The sequence below is a fragment of the Olea europaea genome, unplaced genomic scaffold (assembly GCF_002742605.1).
Source record: "Olea europaea var. sylvestris unplaced genomic scaffold, O_europaea_v1 scaffold1388, whole genome shotgun sequence".
NCBI lineage: Eukaryota > Viridiplantae > Streptophyta > Magnoliopsida > Lamiales > Oleaceae > Olea > Olea europaea.
The window spans coordinates 99,105-122,005 of record NW_019231398.1 but is presented as its reverse complement, the minus strand read 5'-3'; the positions used below and the strand labels follow the sequence as shown (position 1 = coordinate 122,005).

At 40.0% G+C, this 22,901-nt stretch overlaps 1 protein-coding gene across 2 annotated transcripts; it reads left to right on the top strand.

The window, feature by feature from the left end:
* Positions 1–746: 746 nt before the first annotated feature.
* On the top strand, positions 747–22,896 carry LOC111375545 (E3 ubiquitin protein ligase DRIP2-like). 2 transcript variants are annotated; one of them, XM_022998384.1, is made up of 9 exons: positions 747–1,058; positions 1,220–1,284; positions 18,916–19,180; positions 19,788–19,887; positions 20,580–20,904; positions 21,028–21,476; positions 21,588–21,638; positions 22,180–22,252; positions 22,438–22,896. In XM_022998384.1, exons 3-9 carry the CDS (start codon positions 19,066–19,068, stop codon positions 22,606–22,608), a joined length of 1,284 nt encoding a protein of 427 aa, XP_022854152.1. In that variant the 5' UTR covers positions 747–1,058; positions 1,220–1,284; positions 18,916–19,065; the 3' UTR covers positions 22,609–22,896. The 2 variants fall into 2 exon arrangements, with proteins under 2 accessions (XP_022854152.1, XP_022854151.1); XM_022998383.1 differs by having other exon boundaries at positions 747–1,125.
* The last annotated feature ends 5 nt before the right edge of the window (positions 22,897–22,901 follow it).

The following is a 22,901-nucleotide window of genomic DNA, read 5'->3' as shown; positions in this document are numbered from 1 at the left end:
ATACTTCTCGAAATTCGTGACAAATTGAAAAAAAATCAAATGTCGAGAACGACATTAAATTGTTCCAGTTTTTCATTAAGGGCATAATAGACAAATTGACACTAAATTCAAATAATTTGACACTTTTCAACTCAAACCCTTAAAATTGGATATTTTAAAAAATGCTCTCTTATTTTTTCCCAATCAATTAATGTACTTTTGCTTGGAGATTTGAGGAGCGTTAGTAACGAGGCAATTATGCATGAAATTTTGGTGTGACGTGATGAATGGAAAATTTAAAGTACGATGATTCCACTATCATTGGGTCATATCTTATCCGTTTGGGATAATTGCAGCACTGGTCCCAAACTTTTCAATTTTCTGCATACTTTATTTTAACCTTTTATTTTTGCGGTCACAATCCCACACCTTTCACTTTAACAAGTCGGAGCCTATTGGACAGATTTCACTCACTATTCTGTTAGAGATTGTTTGGTACAGCTAAAAAGTCAATTAAAATCAATTTTTTTTTACCGTTATTTGACTATTACAACCGTCATTTTTAAATTCTTCTCTTATAAGTAGAATCCACTTTATCTTTAATGATCAAAAAATCAATTATCAAAATTCCTATCAAACAAGCACTTAGTCAACCCAAATAAGTTGTTTGACTCAACTTCACAAATTCAACGAGGGATAAATAGTAAATTTACAATTTCTATACCAAAACAATGAAATAATTAACCAAAAAAAAAAATTGTTGTTCATCTTCTCCAAACCTCTTCACCCCACCCTTTCCTAAAACCAACAATAAGAAATCCAGTCAAAATTAATGGAAGAATTCGCACACCGCCAGTAGCTTTAGCATGTTTAGTGGGTTGCCTAGATCTCCACGTACTAAATCACAGGGAACATTTCTCTGCATCCTCCCATAAACACAATTGCTATGCCCAATTTTTCCAAGATAACAGTGATTTCCAAGGCTACTAAAGAGAATCTGGCAGCGGGTTTGGCCAAAGCCGTTGGTGGAATTATGAAAAAGGATTTTGCAGCTCTTTTCAGCTCCGATCATCTCTCAGGTGATCAGCTCAGTGGCTTCGGTCTGCATCAATTTGAAACATCAAATATGTGTCTCTTTTACTCTCTGTTAGTACATATATCACTACAGTTGTGTTGTATTTAGTGTATATTGAAACATATATATAGTAATGGGTTTTGGTTATGTAAAATTTTCTGGCAGGGCGACAATACATGGGAGAAATATCAAATTGTTGGTAGCGGTGGTTACGCAATCAGGTTCAAAGGGTGAGTTTTTACTTCCTTTCTCATTTAGTGCTTGTCGCATATTGTGCATACATGTGTGAAATAGAAGATTGAAGTTCATTTACAATTTTAGGGGTTGTTCTCTTTGTGTTTCAAATTTTAGTTTTAAGTTTTGAATTTATTTTGGATTTTGTGTTTTGAGTGTCCATTTTAAAATTGTTGGAAAAGCGTTCCTTTTGTCATTTTGAAAAATTGTTTTTCAAAAAAAAAAATTAAAAAACCCGTTTACTTTTTAATTTTGAAAAATTGTAAAAGCAATTATTCAATATATATATATAGTTTATTTACTTATACAACAAAGCAAAAGCAGTTGACATAGTGGTTAAGGCATTAAAAGTCCATGCTGGTGACCAAGGTTCGAATCTCGATCGCCTACCTATATATTTGAAAGATTTTTATATTGTGAATTAAAAAAAATAAAAATAAAAATAAAAAAAAGCTTTGTATTGAAAGTAGGTTGGTGGAATCGAACTCATGACCATCTCAAAATCCAAGTCTCTACCAACTGAGCTATCCAGCTATTGATAATAAAAAGCGTGAAATTTAATTGAAATTTCTTGTACTGTGCATATAAAAATAAGATTTCTTTGTACTAAATTGCGGTGAAACAGAATTGAACTCTTGATCTTATGAAAATTCGTGACTCAGCAAACTGAGCTATCCTGTTATTTGCGAAATCATCGCGTTTTTCGCATTTTGAAGTTTTGGCTTGATTTCTACTAAAAATAGCCAAAACGATTAAAATGTTGTTTTGCGTTTTCTTTGTAATTTTTTTCCGCGTACAAAAATTAAAAATTGAAAATGGTATGAAAACAACAAAGAGAACATGCCCTTAGATGTTTAAGATGGATGGGAAAGGTGATGATTGGTGGGGGATATGTTGAAGAAGATGAAATAGGCTACGAGTGGTGGCGGTGATTGGGTTCCTTGAATTTTAGCTCCTGTTTGGTCCCCAATTTCTAGAAATGAGAATGAGTGAAATAATATTTTTTTTGAAAAATGCGTGGTTGAAAAAAAATGAAAATTTTTCGATTTACGTGTAATATTATTTTATGAAAAATTGTGTGATTGAAAATAGGAGAGAAAAAAATGGAATCTAATGGAATTTTAATGTAATAAGATTCAAAGGGGGGCATAGTTTTAGGAGGGGATATGAGTGGGTGGAGAAGTTTGGAGAAGATGAAAAGTATTATTTGTTTTGATTAATTATTTTATTGTTTTAGTATATAAATTGTAAATATACTATTTTATCCTTCATTTAATTTGTCAAGTTGAGTCAAGTTTCTTGTTTTTAGGTTGACTAATTGAATAGTGGATAGAATCTGTCCAATGGGCTTCTATCGTCGTTAAATCGAAAAGTTTGGAATCGTTGCTGCAATTATCCCAATAAATAATAATTTATAGTATGATTTAATTTCTGTTTGACAATCATTATTATCAAACTCTTTTTTTCTACTAACTTTTTTTTAACTGCACATTCATACAATGAAAATATTGTGCACTTAAATCAAAACCTTTTCCTATTTTTTAAGCACACATTCTATGAAAAATCATTATTCAAAACTCTATTTTTCCCAAATAATGTTTATCAAATAGGGACTTAGCTTCGCTAATGACTAAAGCAATTTAATGGGTCGACACTAATAGACGACAAAAGCTAGAGGCGCAATAGCCTTAATTTTGTTTCACTAAAAATTAGATTTTGATACAAGTTGATGAAGTATATGATTTAAAAGTTGATGAACATCGTATATCGCGTGAAATGTGAAATTGAAAATAATTTTGAGAATACATGAATTTTTATATCTTCTAATTGTTCATACTCGTAAATGATGAACGAGTCATAAGGAAAGGGTTGTTGACTTGTTGGGGTTGTGGGGGCTCCCTCGATCTCGATCTATTTTTATGAATTCACCTACCAAGATTTGCTCTATTAACTTTGATATAAATGTTGTTCCCTTTATAGAGTTTTTTTATTTTTATTTTTCTTTATGAAATAATTTTATTAGCACTAAATAAGTCAATCACGTGACAAATAGTGTTTAAGTCGGAGTCCACAACATAAATTAATTTAATTTTTTGTTTTTTAGAAGTTTTTTTTTTTTTTTTTTTTAACGGTATAGATATTAATAAAACGTGATTACATAACATGCAATTGTGTTTCAAGTCCGCTAAAGAAAATATGTTGTTCAGACGCATGAACTTTAATTCATAAAATTAATGCAGAGTAATTGTGTCGTATTATGACTTGGACACGTTTTTCGGGCAATTTGTAATCTGACTTTTTCACCAAATTTCATGCATCGGTGGCCTATCATTTTCCCCCTGTGATGGGAATCGAATTTACAATTGTTACTTTTCAATTTTGCTTTTCCGAAAGTGCACAGCTATATATGCTGCCTAGAACGCTGCCTCTGAGTAGGCAGCAAAGCTTCCTATTTATTATAATAAATAAAATAAAATAAAAAAAGAACAGTTTAACCCAAAGTTCGGGTCGAGTCTCGAATTTTTTGTCAAGTTTTTGCTTGGATTGAGCCAAAAAAAAGTCCAACTTAATTTTACTCGAGCCGAGACCGAACCTTGAGTTTCAACTTGCCAGCCAAAATGGCTCGATTCGTTGACATCTCAACTCGATTTGCTTTTAAAAGTGCCACTTAACTGCTAGACAGATATAATGTTCATTCATATTTTGGTTTCTCCTCTAATTTTTTTTCACGATAAATTGCTCTAAGATGAATTTTATTATGTTTTCTTCTTCCTTTTTACTGCAGTGTTCATAGACCTAGCAATAGATTCAAGGATTTAGGGAGTCTAAGTTAGGGCAGATCGAAGGGTGCGGAAGTCCAGGACAACCTAAGTCCATAGAAAAATTATATGAACCTTTCTTTTTTCTTTTTTTTAGCCCACTCAATTTGAAGTTCTAGTTTTGTCCCATATTGGAATCTTACACCCTTGGCTCTGTAGGGTAAGTTTCAAAGATGCCCAATGGTCCCATTGCTAATGGCTGTAGTACTTTTCATAATTCGTGGTAGTTGCAAATTTGAAAATGCTTTTGTACAAAATTTAGTGATCAGTTTCTGCACAATCTATTCAAGAATGTAGAACACGTTGTAAGAATACGATGTAATTCCCAATTCATCTCCGGCCCTGATCGTGTCTTGAAGGAAGCTGTCAAACTAGTTTACATTTTAGCACGCGCACGCGCACACTCACAGAAGAAAACTCGGAATCCTCTGTGCTCGGTGCTCTGTCACAATCCAAACCAATTAAGAATCCTTACACCTTGTGTGGACGCACTCTACCAATGAGCTAATAGCCTATCGTACAAACCTCCCACTGGAGGTGTCTAAAACCTGAAGAAAACAAAGTTTCTGATATCGTAAGTTATTGTAGCTCCTTGTGCATGCAGGCCAGTGGCTATTGAGATAGGGTAATTATATTCACACAATAATTTTTATATATATATACACCACATTTTAATTACTAGAAAAGTTTCCACTATCTGTTCACTTTAACTTTTATGTCATCAACCATGGCATTTTCATTCTTAACTTTCAATTAATTAATATATTGTCTCTATTCACGATTTTCATCTAAATATTCCATTGATATGCATTGAAAAGATGGTATTTTATATATTAATTATTTATTTCAATTATTTTAAAATATGAGAGATAAACGTCTCTTTGGCCTCACAAAAAACATTATATATAAAAATCGTCTTTATAGACAAGATGTGAAAATTAATAAACGATTGATGATAAAAATTCTAAAAATGAGAACATAAATGTAGAAATAAGAAAAATTTAGAGATATTCATTATAATTAAAATATGGTATAGTTAATAAAAATTGTATGTGAATATATTTACTCATTGAAATATAAGGTTTGCTAAGCTGGAAGTCATTGCTAATTAACCAGAAGGAATGGCATCACTTACTAGTTACTTCATCTTCATTTGCAAGATCCAACATCTTCTTCAGGTACCTCTGGATAAAAGAAACTTGTATTCTCCCATCCCTCGGAAGAATCAAGCAGATATAATAGGTGGAGATTATCGATGTGAAATTTCCATATCAAGTGTTTGATATTGTTGAAAAAAATATAAATAAATAAAATCATGTGTGCAAGAGAGCCTTATTTTATAAAAGAAATTGCTAAGTAGTTGAGTGTCAAGTGTGTGAGTAGTGAATTTAGTAGAGTTTTTGTTGATCTCGCAAATTGGACCCTCTACGTGGCCAACTGATAGCCACTACACGTATTCCTCTCTGTGCACAATCAACACACGGTCAGGTGCATACGACCAGAACTAGCGGGGGTGGCGACGGCCGTATACACTCCGACGGTCAAGTTAGGCTCAGGTGATCGGAATAGTACCAAGGTTGTGCAAAATAGTGGGGAGGAGAATATATATTTGCTTGCTATGGAATGCTAAAATAGGAAAAGTTTCATTACCTTGCCTCTTGCCAAGTTTTGGGTATTTATAGGTGAAGAGAGTCGTTGGATGTGAGACACGTGTATACATCTGAACAGTATGAGGCGTCTGCTCATAGGTGTCAATCAGCTGCGTCTAAAGAGTGGGCGGGTAGTTACTTCTCCCGAGTTGAGTTAACATAAAGTTGATAAGTCACATCAACTAGCCTCATGGAGACGTTAAATCACGTTAAACCTTAGGAAAAGAAAAGATTTTGACAAAGATCTCATTCTGAAATCGGCAGTGGATCCTCAGGCCGAGGTACCCGGGGTTCATTTCGCCTCGGATCCAGGGGCTAGGGCGCTTCGGTCAGTCCTGCATAATTACCTATGCCTCGTAGTGTGATAGCAGATCATCTCCATTGGTGAAGTCACATCGGAACCACTTCCAATGAGCATTCCATACCTCGCCTGATGTGGTGGTGGACTTTCTGAAGTGGTTCAGTTAGGGCGTAACAATGGTCCCCCAAATCCAAGTATGAATATTTATATCATGGGAGGACTTGTCTTCCTAATCGGGTATGTGCACCTTGGGATGGGGACCATGACTTGTGAGAACTTGAGGGTCGATTTTCTATGTTCATCGAAGCGTTGATCATAGGCAGATGCGCTAAATCTTCGTCACTGTGTGAGGGAAAAAATTTACATGAGGTCGAGATGCTGACGAGCTGGACGATGTGTGGGGAGATGGCCAACACAGCGACCGAGGTGATGACCCACAGGGGACACCGCGTCAGGTGCGTCTAAACTTTGTAAAGTTGAGTGAGGAGCTCATCTGCCACTGGTGCGCTGACCCACAGGGGACGACGCGTGGAAGATGGCTAAAACTTTGTAAAGTTTAGGAGGGAATGCAGTGATCGAGGCGATAAACCACAGGGGAGACCGCGTCAGGTGCACCTAAGCTTTGTAAAGTTGAGTAAGGAGCTCATCTGCCACTGATGCGCTGACTCACAGGGGACGACGCATTGGGAGATGGCTAAAACTTTTTAAAGTTTAGGAGGGAACGCAGCGACCGAGGCGATGACCCACATGGGACACCGCGTCAGTTGCGTCTAAGCTTTGTAAAGTTGAATGAGGAGCTCGATTCGAGGCGGGCGTGTCTGACCTTAAATGATTTGACAGCTGCTGTGTATTTTCATGGTGACAGTTGGATGCAGCACCCATTCCCCTAAAAGGCTGCTGCGGCTACTTATTGTTGAAGGCTGGTAGTGACCGAGGTGACGCGTTATATGTGAGAGTGAGGATCACAACAAGATCTTAGGCGTAGATCAAATCTGGCGTTTCATTTCAACGGCCTAGATTGATGGTGCGACGGATGGCCTAGATTGATTGCATTTGAATTTAACGGTGGAGATTAGTTGGAGCGCTTTATAAAAAGCGGACTTGAACATTTTTGGAGTTTTTTACTCTTCTGAAAATAGAGAATTCCATTGCTCTCAAACCTCCTTGCGATTTTCAGCGTTCTTCAAGCATTTTTGGCGAGAACTTTGATTTTCCGATGACCACACACCACTTTTTGACCATTTCCGGCTGGGGAACATTCAAACTCGTAAGTTTTAGTAACTATTTTGAGATATTTCCTTTCTGAAAATGGCTTCCGATGGTAGTACTAGTTCGGGGAGGGGATTGGAGTTAGTATGGATGGACGAGCCCACTGTGGCGACCTCCTTCGAAGCAACCGATGTGATACTTGGGGAGAGAATATTTGGAAGAGGCCGGATAGCCCAGTAAACACCTCTGTGCATTGAGGGGCGTCGGATTATCCCTCCAAGCTGAAGGAGGCCAACCTAAAAAGATTTAGGACAGAATATAGGATACCGGATAGCGTAGACCTGATCCTACCCGAGCCTGACGAGAGGACCGACTACCCTAGGCCAGGGTGTGTGGCAATAAGTGAGGCAATCCTTAGGGCTTGCCTTGTTCAATTTTTTAACATTTATAACAACATTATATAAATAAAACTAATAACACATTCAATGGTTTTGGAATGTTAAAAACTAGTAGATTACCTTGTTTAAATGATCGCTACAGTCAAAACTTCGATCGGCGGAGGTCACAGCTTCGATCGAATGTCACAGTGTCGGCTGGTGATTGTATAGATTTTGGAATGTCAACGAGGTTGTGAGAGTAAATGCGAGAGTTGAGACAGCGTTATGCACTTTAGTATAGGTGTTTAGAGTTATTTAGTGAGTTGAATCTTTGTTGGGCTAAGAAATGAAACAATAAAATGGGTAATTGGGCCAAAAATTAAAAAATTAGAAATGAAACAAATTATTTGGCCAAAAATTTGGATTTAGAAATTGTTAATTTGTTTAAAAAAAATTAAAATTAAAATAATTTAATTTATTCAATATAAAAAAATTAAAAAGATTCGGTTCTTCGGTTCTGGGTCTAGATCGTACCCGTTGGTTCTCAATTCAGATACCTGTTCGGGTATTTAATTTGACAAGAACCGTCGAGTTCGGTTCGGGAGATTTGCCCAGCCCTACTTAGCGCCAAGAGGGAGGACCTCGCCAAGCGCCTCGAGGAGGCGATGCAATATGGGGACAAGGTGAGGGAGGCCCAGGCCAAGGCTGCGGACGAAGAGAAAAGGAGGACGGAGTCTAAGGCCCAGCTGGCGACTGCTACAGGAGATATAGAGCGGTTGAAGAAAGAGCTCTATGAAGTGGAGTGTCAAGTGGCTGCCATGACCCGAAGAGTGGATCATGCCAACGAGCACCACTGGCTTGCCACGGAGGCTTTAGAGGCCTCAATAAAGAGAAAGCTGAGCTAAGGCAGAGGACGGATACCCAGTCTGAGGAGATTGCCTCCTTGAAGGAGGAACTGAAGTCGACAGGGGAAGTGGTTGTTCAAAATTTCATTGACTACTTCGAGGAACATCCCCTGTACGACGACTTGCAAATTTCTGGGCCTCCTGGAGTGCCCAAGACATATTGGGTCGGCTGAAAAAAGGTCCACCCTACTTTGGACATTTTTTCTTTAGAGGCAACGTTCGGGGGACTTACTGGAGGTCGGCCTGATAGGCTTGTTGAGGACACTCCAGTAGCTCCCGAGGCTGGCGGGGAGGAGCCTCCTGTAGAGTAGGGCTTATTTTGTAATGGCTTCGGCCTCTTGTAAATTTGAAGTGAATGAAATGGATTTTTTTTTTACCAAGTGTTATTGCTTCTACTTTCTTATCGTATTGATCTATTTACGCATATATGAATGACAAACTTTTAAGACTAAGCGCCTCTTAACAACAATAAGAAGATAGGACCATTTAAATAATCATCAAGCGTCTCTTAACAATAATCAGAAGATCGGATCACTTAAGTAATAATCAGGCGCCTCTTAACAACAATCAGAAAATCAGACCACTTAAGCAATAATACTGAGGGACTGAGGTAACAATTTTATAACCAATGTGACAAAGAACCGAAGTATCAATACTTAAAAAAGTTATATTATCCATTACTAACGCATTTTCGGCGCTCAGTAAGAAAATTACAAATAAGATTGGATCGGGACAACACTTATTAGTCAACATCGAGATCGGATCGGAACAAAAACTCATCACTGATAATATTTCCTTAAGTGTTCAATGTTCCATTGATGAGGTAGTGCTTTCTCTGCCATGTCTTCAATTTCGAAAGTGTCAGGTCGGGATTCCCTGCGGATACGGTAAGGACCCTCCCAGTTCGATCTAAACATTTCTAACCCGGTTGGCTTTGATGATTGGAAGACCCTCCTGAGGACGAGGTCTCCCAGGCTAAGAGTTCGGTTTCTGACCTTGGAGTTATAATAGAGGGTCATCTTCCTATGATACTTTGCCAAATTCACCTGGAAGGTATCCCTCATTTCTTCAAGGAGGTGGAGTTCGTTTACTCAGGCCTCATCGTTACTGATCTCATTGAAGTGTATTCGGCGGTGTGATGGGACCCCGACCTTGACCGGGCTCATGGTCTCGGCTCCATAGGTCATTGAGAATGGTGTTTCCCCAGTTGCAGTTCGGCTTGTGGTTCGGATTGCCCAGAGGACGTGGGGAAGCTCATCGATCCAAGCCCCCTTTGATGTGTTAAGCTTCCTTTTTAGGGTATGCTTGATGGTTTTGTTTACTGCCTCAACTTGTCCATTTGCTTGTGGGTGATGAGGCGTTGAGAAATCCTTTTTTATCCCCAGTTTATCGCACAATTCTCGCATTTTCCTGTTGTCGAACTGTCTCCCATTGTCGGACACTAAGAAGTGGGGAATACCGAACCTGCAAATGATATTCTTCCAGACAAATTTTGTAGTATTTGCCTCAGTAATCTTCGTAAGAGGTTCAGCCTCGACCCACTTGGTGAGTGGTCAATGGCGAAGGTCGCACTTCCACTTCCTTTAGGGAGTGGACCAATGAAGTCGATGCCCCACTTGGGGAATGGCCAGAGGCTGGTTACCACAGAGAGGTTTTGAGAAGACTGCCTTTGAATATTTGAGAAGCGCTGGCACTTGTCACATTTCTAAACAAACTACCAAGCATCCCTTTTCAGGGTCGGTCAGAAGTAGCTTTGACGGAGAACCTTGTGTGCCAGGGCCGCTTCTGCGGAGTGATTTCCTCATATTCCCTCATGAAATTCCTTAAGTATATATGTGGCCTCTTCGCCTCCCACACATCTAAGAAGTGGTGAGGCCAAGCCTCTTTTGTAGAGCATATCCTCTTTCATAACGAAGTGGGCAGCCCTTCTCCTCAACTTCTTTGCCTCACTTCTGGAAGCAAGTAGTGTCCGATCATTTAGATAGGCGATGATGGGTTGCATCCATAATGAGGTGCCTTCTATCCAAAGTACCTCTTCTCCCCCAGAAATGTAGGGCTTTGACAAGTGTTCAATAAGAACATATTTTAATAACTCAGAATCCTTGCTGCTGGACAACTTTGAAAGGGCGTCTGCATGTGTATTCTCTAGGCATGGGACTTGAATAAGTTCGAACCTTTCAAATCGGGGGGACTAGGTCCAGAACCAATTTCAAGTATGTGACCATGCCGCTATCTTTGGCCGCAAAGTTTCCACTGACCTGATTCACTATCAGCTGAGAATCGCTGCTGGCTACGAGCCTTCTGATCTGCATTTCTCTTGCCAGTCTAAGGCCCGCTAGAAGGGCTTCGTATTTGATAGCGTTGTTCGAGGCTTTGAAGCAGAACCTTACTGCGCAATTTTGCTTGTAACCCTTTGGGCTTTCCAAGACTATTCCTGCCTTGGAGCCTGCCTCTCCTGAGGATCCATTTACAAACAGTTTTTGGGTTTGGGGCTCGGCTGGTTCCATTATTGCCTCCATTTTCGGGATTTTGGCAAACTCAACCACAAAATCTGCAAGGGTCTGGCCCTTGATGACATGTTGAGGTCCGAACAATATGTCGAACACGCTGAGCTCGATTGCCCATTTTAGCAGGCATCCTGATGCGTTTGTTCTCTGTAGCACCTGCTTCAATGGGAAGTTGGTGAGAACGTCGATCGAGTGGGCCTAGAAGTATGACCTCAGTTTTCTTGAGGCTGTGATGAGGGCAAGTGCCAATTTCTCCATGTCTGGGTACCGTGTTTTAGCTGGGAGGAGTGCTTTGCTGACGAAGTATACTGGTAACTGTCGTTCATTTTCTTCTCTGACTAGAACAACGCTAACCACCACGTCCGATACTACCAAATATAGCAGCAGAGGCTCCTTTGGTTGAAGTTTTGACAAAATGGGCGCCTCTCCGAGGTGTTTTTTTAGCGTCTAGAAGGCTTCTTCGCACTCAGAAGTCCATTAGAACTTCTTTCCTTGCTTAAGCACCTTGAAGAAGGGTAAGCTCTTATCAGTGGCCCTAGAGATGAAGCGACTGAGTGCGGCTATCGACCATTGACGCTTTGGACCTCCTTCGATTTCTGAGGTGATCTCAGTTCCATCAAGGCCGTTATCTTTACTGGATTGGCTTCAATTCCTCTTTGGTTAACAATATACCCCAAGAATTGACCCGAAGCCACCCCAAAGATGCACTTGAGGGGATTCAACTTCATCGTATATTTTCTAAGTATCTGAAAGGTTTGGTCGAGGTGACTTACGTGTACGCTTGCCTGGAGGCTTTTGACTAGCATGTCGTCCACGTAGACCTTCATGGTTCTGCCAATGAGTTCGGCGAACATCATGTTGACCAATCTCTGATATGTGGCTTAGACATTTTTCGATCCGAAAGGCATGACTTTGTAGCAGTAGAGTCCTCTGTCCGTGATGAATGATGTAGCTTCCTCGTCAGGTTGGAACATGGGTATCTGATTGTAGCCCGAATATACATCCATGAAGCTCAACAGTTCATGTCCAGCAGTGGAATCCATAAGTTGGTCTATTCTTGGAAGTGGGAAGCTGTCTTTAGGGCACGCCTTATTCAAGTTGGTGAAGTCTACGCACACTCTCCACTTCCTGCTGGGCTTCTTCACCAGGATCGGGTTGGATATCCACTTCCGGTAGATGACTCCCCTTATGAAACCATTGCTGCTAAACTTGCCTACTTCGTCTTTGAGAGCTTCGTACCTTTCTGGGTTGAGGGTACGTCTTTTCTACCGATGAGGGGCATAGGAGGAGTTGATGTTAAGATGGTGGCAACTGATCCTTGGATCTATCCCCACCATGTCCTCATGCTTCCAAGTGAAGACATCCAAGTTCCTTTTCAGGAAGCTTATCATCTCCTCTTTTGCTTTAGGGGGCAGTGACTTCCCTATTCGCAAGACTCGAATAGGGTCCTCTAGGTTGACAGAGAAAGTCTCTAGTTCTTCCATTGGGGTTGCATTTAGGGCTGAATATGGTCTGATTCGGTTCGGTTCTAACGAGAACCGAACCGACCTGAAATTTTCGGGTATTTAGTAAGTGGAACCGTCGGGTCCAAATTTAATTACGGAACCGTTCGGGTTCGGTTCTGTTCGGTCCGGTTCGGTTCTGTATTATAATTAAATTTTTTAATATATACAAAGTTACGTTAATTTAATTAATGATATATTTAATATTAGCTCTTACAAAATAACGTAATTCAATCTTATGTGTTTCACGTCTCTCTTTACTGAATTCTTCATAAATTTGATTGTTAAAATCACAGAAAGAGAAAGATAACGAGCTCAAAATAATTAAGAGAGATGTTGTAGAGTTTTAATTCGATTTTCTCCGGCAGAAATGACACTACAGTAGAATAACAGATTTGGATAAAATTGAGGTCAATTTGATTAAGTCGATTTTAAACCGAATATTAGAAATTGAAAAATCATATTTTGTGGTTTGAACTAAATTAACCAGTTAACAAATTTATTTAGAAAAAATAAAATAATTTTACTTATTTAAAATAAATTAATTAAAAAATTTATGGAGATTCGGTTCTTCGGGTCTTGGCCTAGAACCGAGAACCGAACCATACCCGTCGGTTCCTGATTCAAATACCCGTTCGGGTATTTAACTTGAGAAGAACCGTCGGGTTCGGTTCGGAAGTTTTGTCCAACCCTAGTTGCATTTGGTTCAGAGTCAATTACCCGGGGATCTAACTCATCAAGAGGGTGTCCTTGTTCAGGGGCTTCTTCCATGTCGATGTCTTCCTCCTGTTCAGAGGTATGCCCTTGTTTAGGGGCGTTGAGCATTTTCACGTCCATACTGGCTTCGTTGGCAACTTCAATTATGATCACGTTAACAGTTTGGGGTTCCGACTTTCTCAGAGAGTTCAAGTAACATGCTCTGGAGCCCATCTGGTCGCCTCAGACCGTAGCAAATCCACGTTCAGTTGGGAATTTCATATACAAGTAGTGGATTGATATGACGGCCCAAAGATCTTTTAAAGCGAGTCTGCCCAATACTCCATGATAGGCCGATCTGTGGCTTACCACTAAGAATTTCATGAAGTGTTGGGCCACTAGGGGTGTTGAACCCATCTCGACGGGCAGAGTAATCTGCCCTCGTAGGACAATGCTGTCTCTAGTAAATCCGAATAGCGGTCGGTCATGGAGATCAACCCATGTTCAATTTCCATTTTGTCAAAGGTGGAGCCTAACAGTATGTTCACCGAAATTTCATTGTCGACGAGCATGCGTTTGAGTCCGTTTCTAGCCACTACAGCTCTTACAACCAATGTGTCACAATGGGGGTGGTGAACTCCTTCTGCATCTTCCTGGGAGAAAGTGATCGGGGCCATCTTATTGGTCGCTTGTGAGTCATCGACAATGTAGGTAATCATTGGTGGGTCATTTGCTTCCCTTATGTAATTTCTTTGGGCGTTCCTGGTGTTGCCACCGATGTGAGGTCCCCCAATGATTGTGTCCATCTCCCTGATGACTTGGCTCCCAGAGAATAGGGCCTGATCTCTCTGTCTAGACTGACCTCGGTCCCTTGATTCTCTTCTCCGAGGTGATTGCTCTCTATGCCCTCTTTCTCCCCTGTTCGGAGATGCGGATCTGCGAGGATATTTGCTCCTGTTGGAAGGATATGAATTGCTTCGATTAGGGCATCGATTAGCGTCTCGGCACTCACTAGTGTCATACTCGTAGTTGGTGGAAAGTGCAAAATCTTGCCCCTTCCAAGGGCCTATTTGACAGTTTCTTCTTCATCTTCTTACTATCAGCTCTTCCGGATGGTCCTGCTTCGCCAGGAGCATTCTTGTATGCTAATACCGGCACTGCATTCAATGTGGCGAAAGCTAGTGCCTGTCCGGAGGTAGGAGCTATTGTATGACCTGCTTGAGTCCACTGCTGAGTGACGAGGTGCGCTGCGGGTCCTCGACCTACCTGCCTCTGAGGCGGAGGGAGTCCCTGTACAACACGATTTCGATGATCAATCATTTACTCACTGACGATTTCCACTCTCACGATTTTTACCAGTTCGTCATAGGTAGCAGGATTCTTGCTGCGCACGTCCCTCCAAAACAAAGTGTTCATGTTGAGGCCGCCTTTCAGAGCTGAAAGGGCTTCCCTGTCAGTAACCCATTTGCAGTATGTGATTTCGTCTGTAAACCTGGCAAGATAGCTTTTCAGCGTCTCTCCAGGGGCCTGCCTCATATCTTGTAGGCGTTGCACTGGGGCCTCTCCTTCCCTGCATGAGAGGCATTGATTTAAGAATGCCTTCTTCAAATCTGGCCAAATCCTAATGCTCAGGGAGGAAGTCTACTATACCATACTTTAGCAGCTCCGCCCAGGGTTAAGTGGAAGACTCTGCATTTCAAAGCAGGCAAGGCTCCCCTGAGGCTCATTTGTGTCATGTACTTGGTGAGGTACTTCTTCAGGTCCTCCTTTCCTTCATACTTGGGGATCTTAGGGGGGCATGAAGTTCGCCGACATTGGGAAGCTTCGGATCTTCCTTAAAAAAGGGAGGTTATCATCATCGTCATCGATCTCATAAGATCGACAGGGCCCATCTGACCCTTCATCGTCTTGAATATCCTGGGGAGGTGGAGGTGGTTCTCCTCGGCTCCCTCAATCAACTAGGCTCCTTCTATCCCTCCTATTTCTAGGAGGAGGAGCCTACTCTTGTTCCTGGTCTTGCCGAACTGATCTTCGCACTAAGTAGGCCTTGTCACTACGGTCATGCCCTATTCGGTCTAAGACGCTTACTGACCTTTGTTCCTCATATTCTTGAGGAAAATTGTCCCCTAAATGTGGTTCTGCTGGCTGGCTTCCTTGCACATAGGATGTGGCTTCCCCGCCCACTTCCGCGTTCTCTGTGATACAGGGGCTTCCTGCACCGGGTAAGATCCTTGGGGCATTTGATAGCCTTGTTGACCTTGAGCTTGCATGAGAAGTTCATGCATCGCCATATTCTGAGCTGTGATGTCTCTCATGCCCGCCGCTATTTGAGCCATCCATTTAGTGAGCATGGATGTTCTTTCACCTCGGCGACGCTGGTGATGGGGTCTCTGGTGAGTGACATTGTTATGGAGCACCTCTTCTTCAGAGGCCTCTCTCATGGGGTTGTCGTCTTCATGGCTAGAACTCATTCTATCTCCTTTTTCAAGGGTGATGAGAATTTGGGATATAACTTGACTTTGTTCTTTTTCAAGAACGTGCCCTTTTCAGGGTAAGTCGCTAGTTTTTCGATGTTTTCTCCGGTGGAGAATGCAGAGCTTTGAACGGGAAGTTTCCCACAGACGGCGCTAATCTGTTGACCTCGAAAATTGGACCCTCTATGTGGCCAACCGATAGCCACTTCACGTATTCCTCCCTGCGCACAATCAACACATGGTCAGGTGCACACGACCGGAACCAGCGGGGGTAGCGGCGGCGTATACACTCCGACAGTCAAGTTAGGCTCAGGTGATCGGAATAGTACCAAGGTTGTGCAAAATAGTGGGAAGGAGAATATATATTTGCTTGCTATGGAGTGCTAAAATAGGAAGAGTTTCATTACCTTTGTCGCTTGCCAAGTCTTGGATATTTATAGGTGAGGAGAGCCGTTGGATGTGAGACACGTGTATTTATTTGAACGGTATGAGGCGTCTGCTCATAAGCGTCAATTAGCCGCGTCTATAGAGTGGAATGGTAGTTACTTCTCCCAAGTTAAGTTGACATAAAGTTGATAGGTCACATCAACTAGTATCATGGAGACGTCAAATCACTTTAAACCTTAGGGGCAGAAAAGATCTTGACAAAGATCTCATTCTGAAATCGATGGCGGATCCTCAGGCCGAGGTACCCGGGGTTCATTTCACCTCGGATCCAGGGGCTGGGGCGCTTCGATCAGTCATGCAGAATTACCTATGCCTCGTAGTGTGATAGCAGATTATCTCCATTGGTGAAGTCACATCGAAACCACTTCGGATGAGCATTTCACACCTTGCCTGATGTGGTGGTGGACTTTTCGAAGTGATTCAATTAGGGGCGTAACAGTTTTAACATAGTTTAAATAGTTTAAATTATAATTTAAATTAGTCTAATATTCTTTTTATCTACAAACTTATAGGATTTACAACTTTAAAAGTAATATTAAACAAGAAGTTAATATGGAAGGTGAGGACTCTTCGAATGAAGAAGTCTCCTTTTTACAGCTTGAAGTAAGGTGGGGTCAAAACTTTTCATGTCATACCTTGCAGTGGTTGAATCAGAAATTTTATGTGGTTAAGGTATGGGGGATGGGAAATGTTGCGTAACAAAATATATACTAAAAATATTCAAAATTTCTACATAGATTTAGAAAAAAAATTAAAATATTTTGGCGGGCGATTTCCACCCCCTCCCCCGTCCTTCGGCCTCTGCTCCCTTGCGCATGGCTAGTGATTAGTGCACTGAATTATATGCAAGAGGCCTCAGATAGTTGAGTTTATTGTCAATTTAACGATCCAGCCTCTATGCTCAAGTTATTAACTTACGCATTTGGTACCATTGTCCAACTTAAGTCATTCTTAAAGGAAAAAATATGGATTTGAATTCTAGGAGCGTGATAGAAATTCTTGAGAAGATGGGCTAGATTTTTTCAAAACGGACAGTACGTAAGTTAACGACTTAGACATAAAGATCGAATCGTTCAATTGTGACAAGGATTCAACTTAAGTCTCTGTTAAGGGAAATGCCATGGGTTCGAATCTTGGGGACGCGATAAGAATCCATGAGAGACAAGATGGGCTTGGCTCTTCCATAGCAGACAGTAGTAAGTTAACTGACTTGGATAAATGGGTCATATCGTTACAAAAAATGTGCATTTTTTTATAATGACTTGTCCAATCGGTACACAATTCAACTTAAGTCTTCCAAAGGAAAAGATCATGGGATCGAATCTTGAGAACGCAATAGAAATCAATGAGAATACATAAATTAACGGCCTGGACATAGATGTTTGGTCATTACAATCAATGTTCGAGTCTGGATTTTTTAGAAAAGGCTTGAGAGAGCAATGCCTTTTACTTTCTGTGTCTTTTGCATGTACAATTAAGTGTTTGACCTTGACTTATTCAATTTATTGAGTGTCCTTCCCATTAGGGCAATTATATGCTCGGTCTTTTGTGAGAGTTGATGAGGAAGACGATCTATGAAAATAGGATCACAAGGGGTTGCCATGGTGACTGTTGCGTTAACAAGGCAAGGACCTATGGTGAGAAGGTTTAGCGGTTTAGGGTCATCTATCCTCGAACATGACCCAACCTTTTGGTGACCACATGACTAATTCCAGGGAGGCAAGGTGTCAGCGTGAAGCATATTTTACAACACATACGAGGTCTTAACATGGGGTTTACTTAAGGTTAATATTTCTCAACAAGGTCCTAGTTTGGCCATGCGATGGCCACATAGTTAATGACACATCATAGACTATAAAAAGGCAAGGATGTTGGAGTTGTTTCTATTTCTCAAACCCATGGTGAGAAAAAAGAAGTGAGATAACTTTACACTACTTATTTCATATTTTATATTTTCCTATCCAAATAACTAAGACAAGTTTCGTCCACCTCCTTCACCAAAAATTTTTCATTCCAAATCACAAAGGCACACTCTTTTTTTGTTTCATTTAATGTAAGGAGTTAAAGATCTTAGAAGACGATTGTCGTTTGAGTCTCAGACATAAGTGTCCTACAAATTATCTTGATCAGAGTTGAGACATAAAGTCAAAAAAGACTAGAGATATTTATCATTTTGTCATTATAAAAGAGAAGAAGACTATAGACATTTATCATTTTGTCATTATAAAAGAGAAGCCCGAAATGAAATCTAATCTATATAAATTACACCAATAACTTTGGAAATTTTAACTTTGTCAATGGTTTTTAAATAGTCTCAGCCCTCAACCTGTTACGTTGCTCTCTATCTAGAACTTTTTTTAATTTAATTTTATTATGGATCATATGTTAAAAAAAAATAAAAAAAATAAAAATAAAACTCGTTATATTGTAAGAACGAACCCTCTCCAACCCCACTCTTCCTCTTCTTCTCGCTCTCTCGATTTCGACACCCAAACCCAGCCCCCACTCCACCCCACCCTACTCGCAGAGAAATCATCAAACGAGACGCCATACCCCAATCACACTTCCGCTTTTCCCCCAAATCATCCATTTTCAATTCCCCTTTCTCAGATTTGCTGGTTCATATACAATAATCCCTCTCACATCTAGCGTATTCACCCACTTATATGAATTATTATTGATGCCTTTTAGTTTATCTTTCGTGATAATACTTGTGGGTTTGGATTATGTTTTTAATGCAGATACAACTAATAAGTTGGGGAATGGTCGTAAAAGCCATGTTCGTGTGGTGGCGCTAGCATGCACCTCGTAATTTACGTGGTGGTGGTGGGTTCATAGATTGGTTCCCCGTTTCGATTTGTTGATTTCAGTGGGTTTGAAGAATTACTGTGATGCCGAATCAAGTGGTGAAGGTGAAGCGAGAGGCAGTCTTGCCATGCATGACATGTCCACTCTGCCGCAAGCTCTTCCACGACGCCACAACTATTATCGAATGTCTTCACACATGTGAGTATACTCCTGTCATTGTGTAATTCTTTGGAATTTCTATAATTCGCTTTGAATTTCATGAATAATTAATTTCCAGTTTATGGTCAGTGTTCGTCTGTGATCTGATTTTGCTTTGTCTTTCGTGTTGTGGCATCTGGGTTTGGGGCTTGAATTGTTGCCCGGATTGCACGTTAACGATCCGGGCATCAGAGATATGTTTATGGGTCTTTTTAAATTTTCCGTGTTTTATAAGTTTGAATTTTCTTTTTTCTGTGTTTATGGATATTATGTATGCTCAGTGGGATATTTTATTGACCTGATTTCTGCAGTCTGAGTAAGTGGCGTGAGCAACTGATCGATTTTCTGAAAGAATTTTTTTTTTCTTGAAAATATTCTAATCAAAATTTGAACTAGCGATGGACAAGTATTGGTACCAGGGTTTATCCCTCCGTCCCCGCTTGATATCATATAAATTATGTTTGAGGCGAAATAAAGATACAAGTGTATACATTCTCTTCCTTTGCTCTTTAATGCTTCGAGGAATTTAATTTTTATGTGTTCACCATATAATTTTTAAATTTTTTTGATGAGGAATCTAATATTTTTGCCTTTGGATACTATCTAGTTTGCAGGAATTGCATATATAAGAAACTTTCAGATGAGGAAATGGAATGCTGTCCAATATGCAATATTAATTTAGGATGCGCTCCATTGGAGAAGTTGAGGTCAAATACTTTTTCTAATGCTGTCTCTCTCGGCACACACACCTGTTTATAATTGCTAGGTCTTTTTCTTAAAATGTTTGATAAAAAGTTATGTAACTGAAGATCAATGATGGTTTGTGCATTCAGTTTCCATTTCCCGATATCATTTTTGGACACCTTTGAAACACTCATTTGTCTTATACATGGAAAGCCTTCTGATTCTGGAGCTCACTAGCTCATCACCATCTTTTCCTTTGTTTCATTTTTCTTTCATATCTTTGTTATAGATACAATGCCAAGCTTATGGCATAAATATCGTTGTTTCTTTTTCTTTCATATCTTTGTCGCACGAATTTAGTTGTGCTCAACTTTTGAAATCTCAAATGTTTGAGGATATTGATTGTTCTGTAGTTCTGCAAAATAAAGAAGAAAAATATCATCAAGAAACTAATTAGGCTTATTGGGAACAAAATATCAGATAGTGAAGGTCTAGATTCACTTCTATTTCGTTAGTATTAAAGACCTTATGCATAAATACTGTTATAGGGGAATTTTTTTGCAAGCAGATGCAATTTCGGTCATTTTTTGTATTCATGTCTAAGAGAAATTTTAGATGTTGAACTTTTCATCTGATAGTTGATACCCCCCCCCCCCCAGGGTGCGCGCGCCTCTTTTTGTGTGTTAAAAGTATAAAATTAAATTTTGTATTTTAGGCCTGATCATAAATTGCAAGATGTAAGGGCAAAGATATTTTCTTCTAAGAGAAAGGTAAACACACCTGAAGTGGTGACTCCAGTTCAATTACCTGCAAAGAGAAAGGAGAGATCACTCTCTTCGTTGGCGATTAGTGCTCCTAGAGTATCAGCACACAGTGGAATGACAGGAAGAAGATCGAAATCTATTGCAAGAAAAGCATCAAGAAGTTCCAGTTTTACGATAGAGAAAGCTGTTGACAAAGATGAAGATTCAGTGGAAGACTGCCCTGAGAACTCTAAGTCACCTGAGAGACTAAACAAAGTTTCCCAGAATACCAGGCTGGTGAGGGAAATATATCTGACAGTTACATATACTGCCTTAATTTTAGGATTCCGCCTGGTTATCTCTACACCTTATGCACGTCTCAAATACCATTCTTTGTGCTTACTGATGTTGCTTGTACAGAACCCTAATGCTGCTGAGGCATCTAGCCGACTTAGTCCTGATGAAGAGAGAGAGAGAGGTTCTGAAGCATTGAAAGGGAAAGTTGATCTTTGGAAGCCCTTGAATTGTTTGGTGGAAGCAGCGAATAGGAGTAAATCTTCTCAGTTGGCCCCCCAAGGATCTGTTGCTAAGTCGGATTCTATACATTTCCATGGTAATGAGGGACTCGTCCGTAAAAGCAAAAACAAGGAAGCAGGAACAAAGTCAAAAGTTCAACATGATAAGAATGGCAAAGTCCACGACCACGGAGAATCAGAAAAAACTAAAAAAATACGTAGAATCCAGCAGAAGAAGGCACGTAATTCTGGAGAGCTTAGAATAACACACCAGGATGTGCTCAATGCTGCCACTGCTACCTGTGAAAAAAGAAATAATCCAATTTGGTTCTCATTAGTGGCGTCTGATGACCAGTATGCATTTACTTCTACTAAAATGATCAGATCTTTTGAATAGACTGGATGCTGTTGTATATGTCATCTCTGTTTCTGGAATTTTCTGATTTACTTGATATATTTTTTTAGGGAAGGAGATGCACACTTGCCACAAATTTCTGCCAACTACTTGAGGATAAAGTAAGTTCTTATCTGCTTCATTTCATTTTAGCTAATGAATGATCAATGTTCGTAAATCGAAGATCTTGTGATGTTATTCTCCACAAGAATTGCCTTGATTTAGTGACTTATGTCTTCATAAATGATTAAACTTGCTTGCTGGCAATGTTATTCATTCACAAATGAAAGGAATGTGCTCATTTACTATAAATGGACGAGAATTCCACTGAAATTCTATCTGTTATTTTACTGTTATTTCGAGTTTTGTGCACACCGTCTCTGTGTTGGTTTCTTCAATTTCCACCTGTGATAACTGGTAACTGTTCTCCAGACTTCCATGATATGATACAATTCTCCAACTCTTTTTATGGTCCAACTGGAAAGTATAGTCATATGATCGCAACAATGTGTCATTTTTGGAGTTTTATGAGTCGAAATGAATTGATGATGCTTCTGAATGTTGTAATGTTAAAGTTCATGAATTTGAAAGAAATGTAAGTTTTCATCATACAGATTATGACTGAAATACTTTCTTCCTTCATAACTGCTTCATTCTTCACAGGGATGGGAGCATACCGGTTTCTTTTATCCAGAAGTACCTCAAGAAGAAATTGGATCTTACTAATGAAGATGAGGTAAGCAATTCCATCCCTTCCAATTAATTAGAAATGGCTTCATGCATTCTTGAGGAGCTACAATGGTTTACCATGTCAGACTCTTCATGTTTCTTAATTTGTCTTTAATAATACTTAGAATGTGCGAGAAGTCATATTATCAGCGACAAGTATGGATGATGATTCTTTCGCCATTCACTTTGTAGGTTGAAATCAAATGTATGGGACAAACGGTCGTCCCCACATTGACACTGAATAATCTAGTTGATATATGGCTTCAAACTACTACTTCGGAGACAGTATCAGCCACTATTGGTTCATCAGCAAAGGACTTTATGATGGTATTAAGCTACTCTCGCAAAGCTCCCGATATTTGATTGAATGTGTATCGGAGAGCATGCATTGGGATTTGTGATTTCTTGAAACTGCTATCACTGCCATATTCGTACTCAAGCCAGAACATAGTCCAATAAGTTTGCATTGAAGCAGATGAGCTGGTGATTTGTTTACAAGAAAAAAAAGGTTTTACTTATGTTTTATTTACATCAGGATGGACGAGCGCACTCGAATTCATTTTTGTTCTGTTGTAGGTGGATTTTTAACTCTCTATATTCCCCATATAATCTTGGACCCTGTCAATGTGTTACCGGTTCCAAACTTGTACATCCGT

Bases quoted from the DNA above. Each gene is read 5' to 3' on its own strand.
- LOC111375545 (XM_022998384.1), top strand. From the start codon at position 19,066: ATGCCGAATCAAGTGGTGAAGGTGAAGCGAGAGGCAGTCTTGCCATGC. The intron at 19,181-19,787 runs GTGAGTATACTC...GATACTATCTAG, and splicing joins TATCGAATGTCTTCACACAT to TTTGCAGGAATTGCATATAT. The intron at 20,905-21,027 runs GTGAGGGAAATA...TTGCTTGTACAG, and splicing joins TTTCCCAGAATACCAGGCTG to AACCCTAATGCTGCTGAGGC.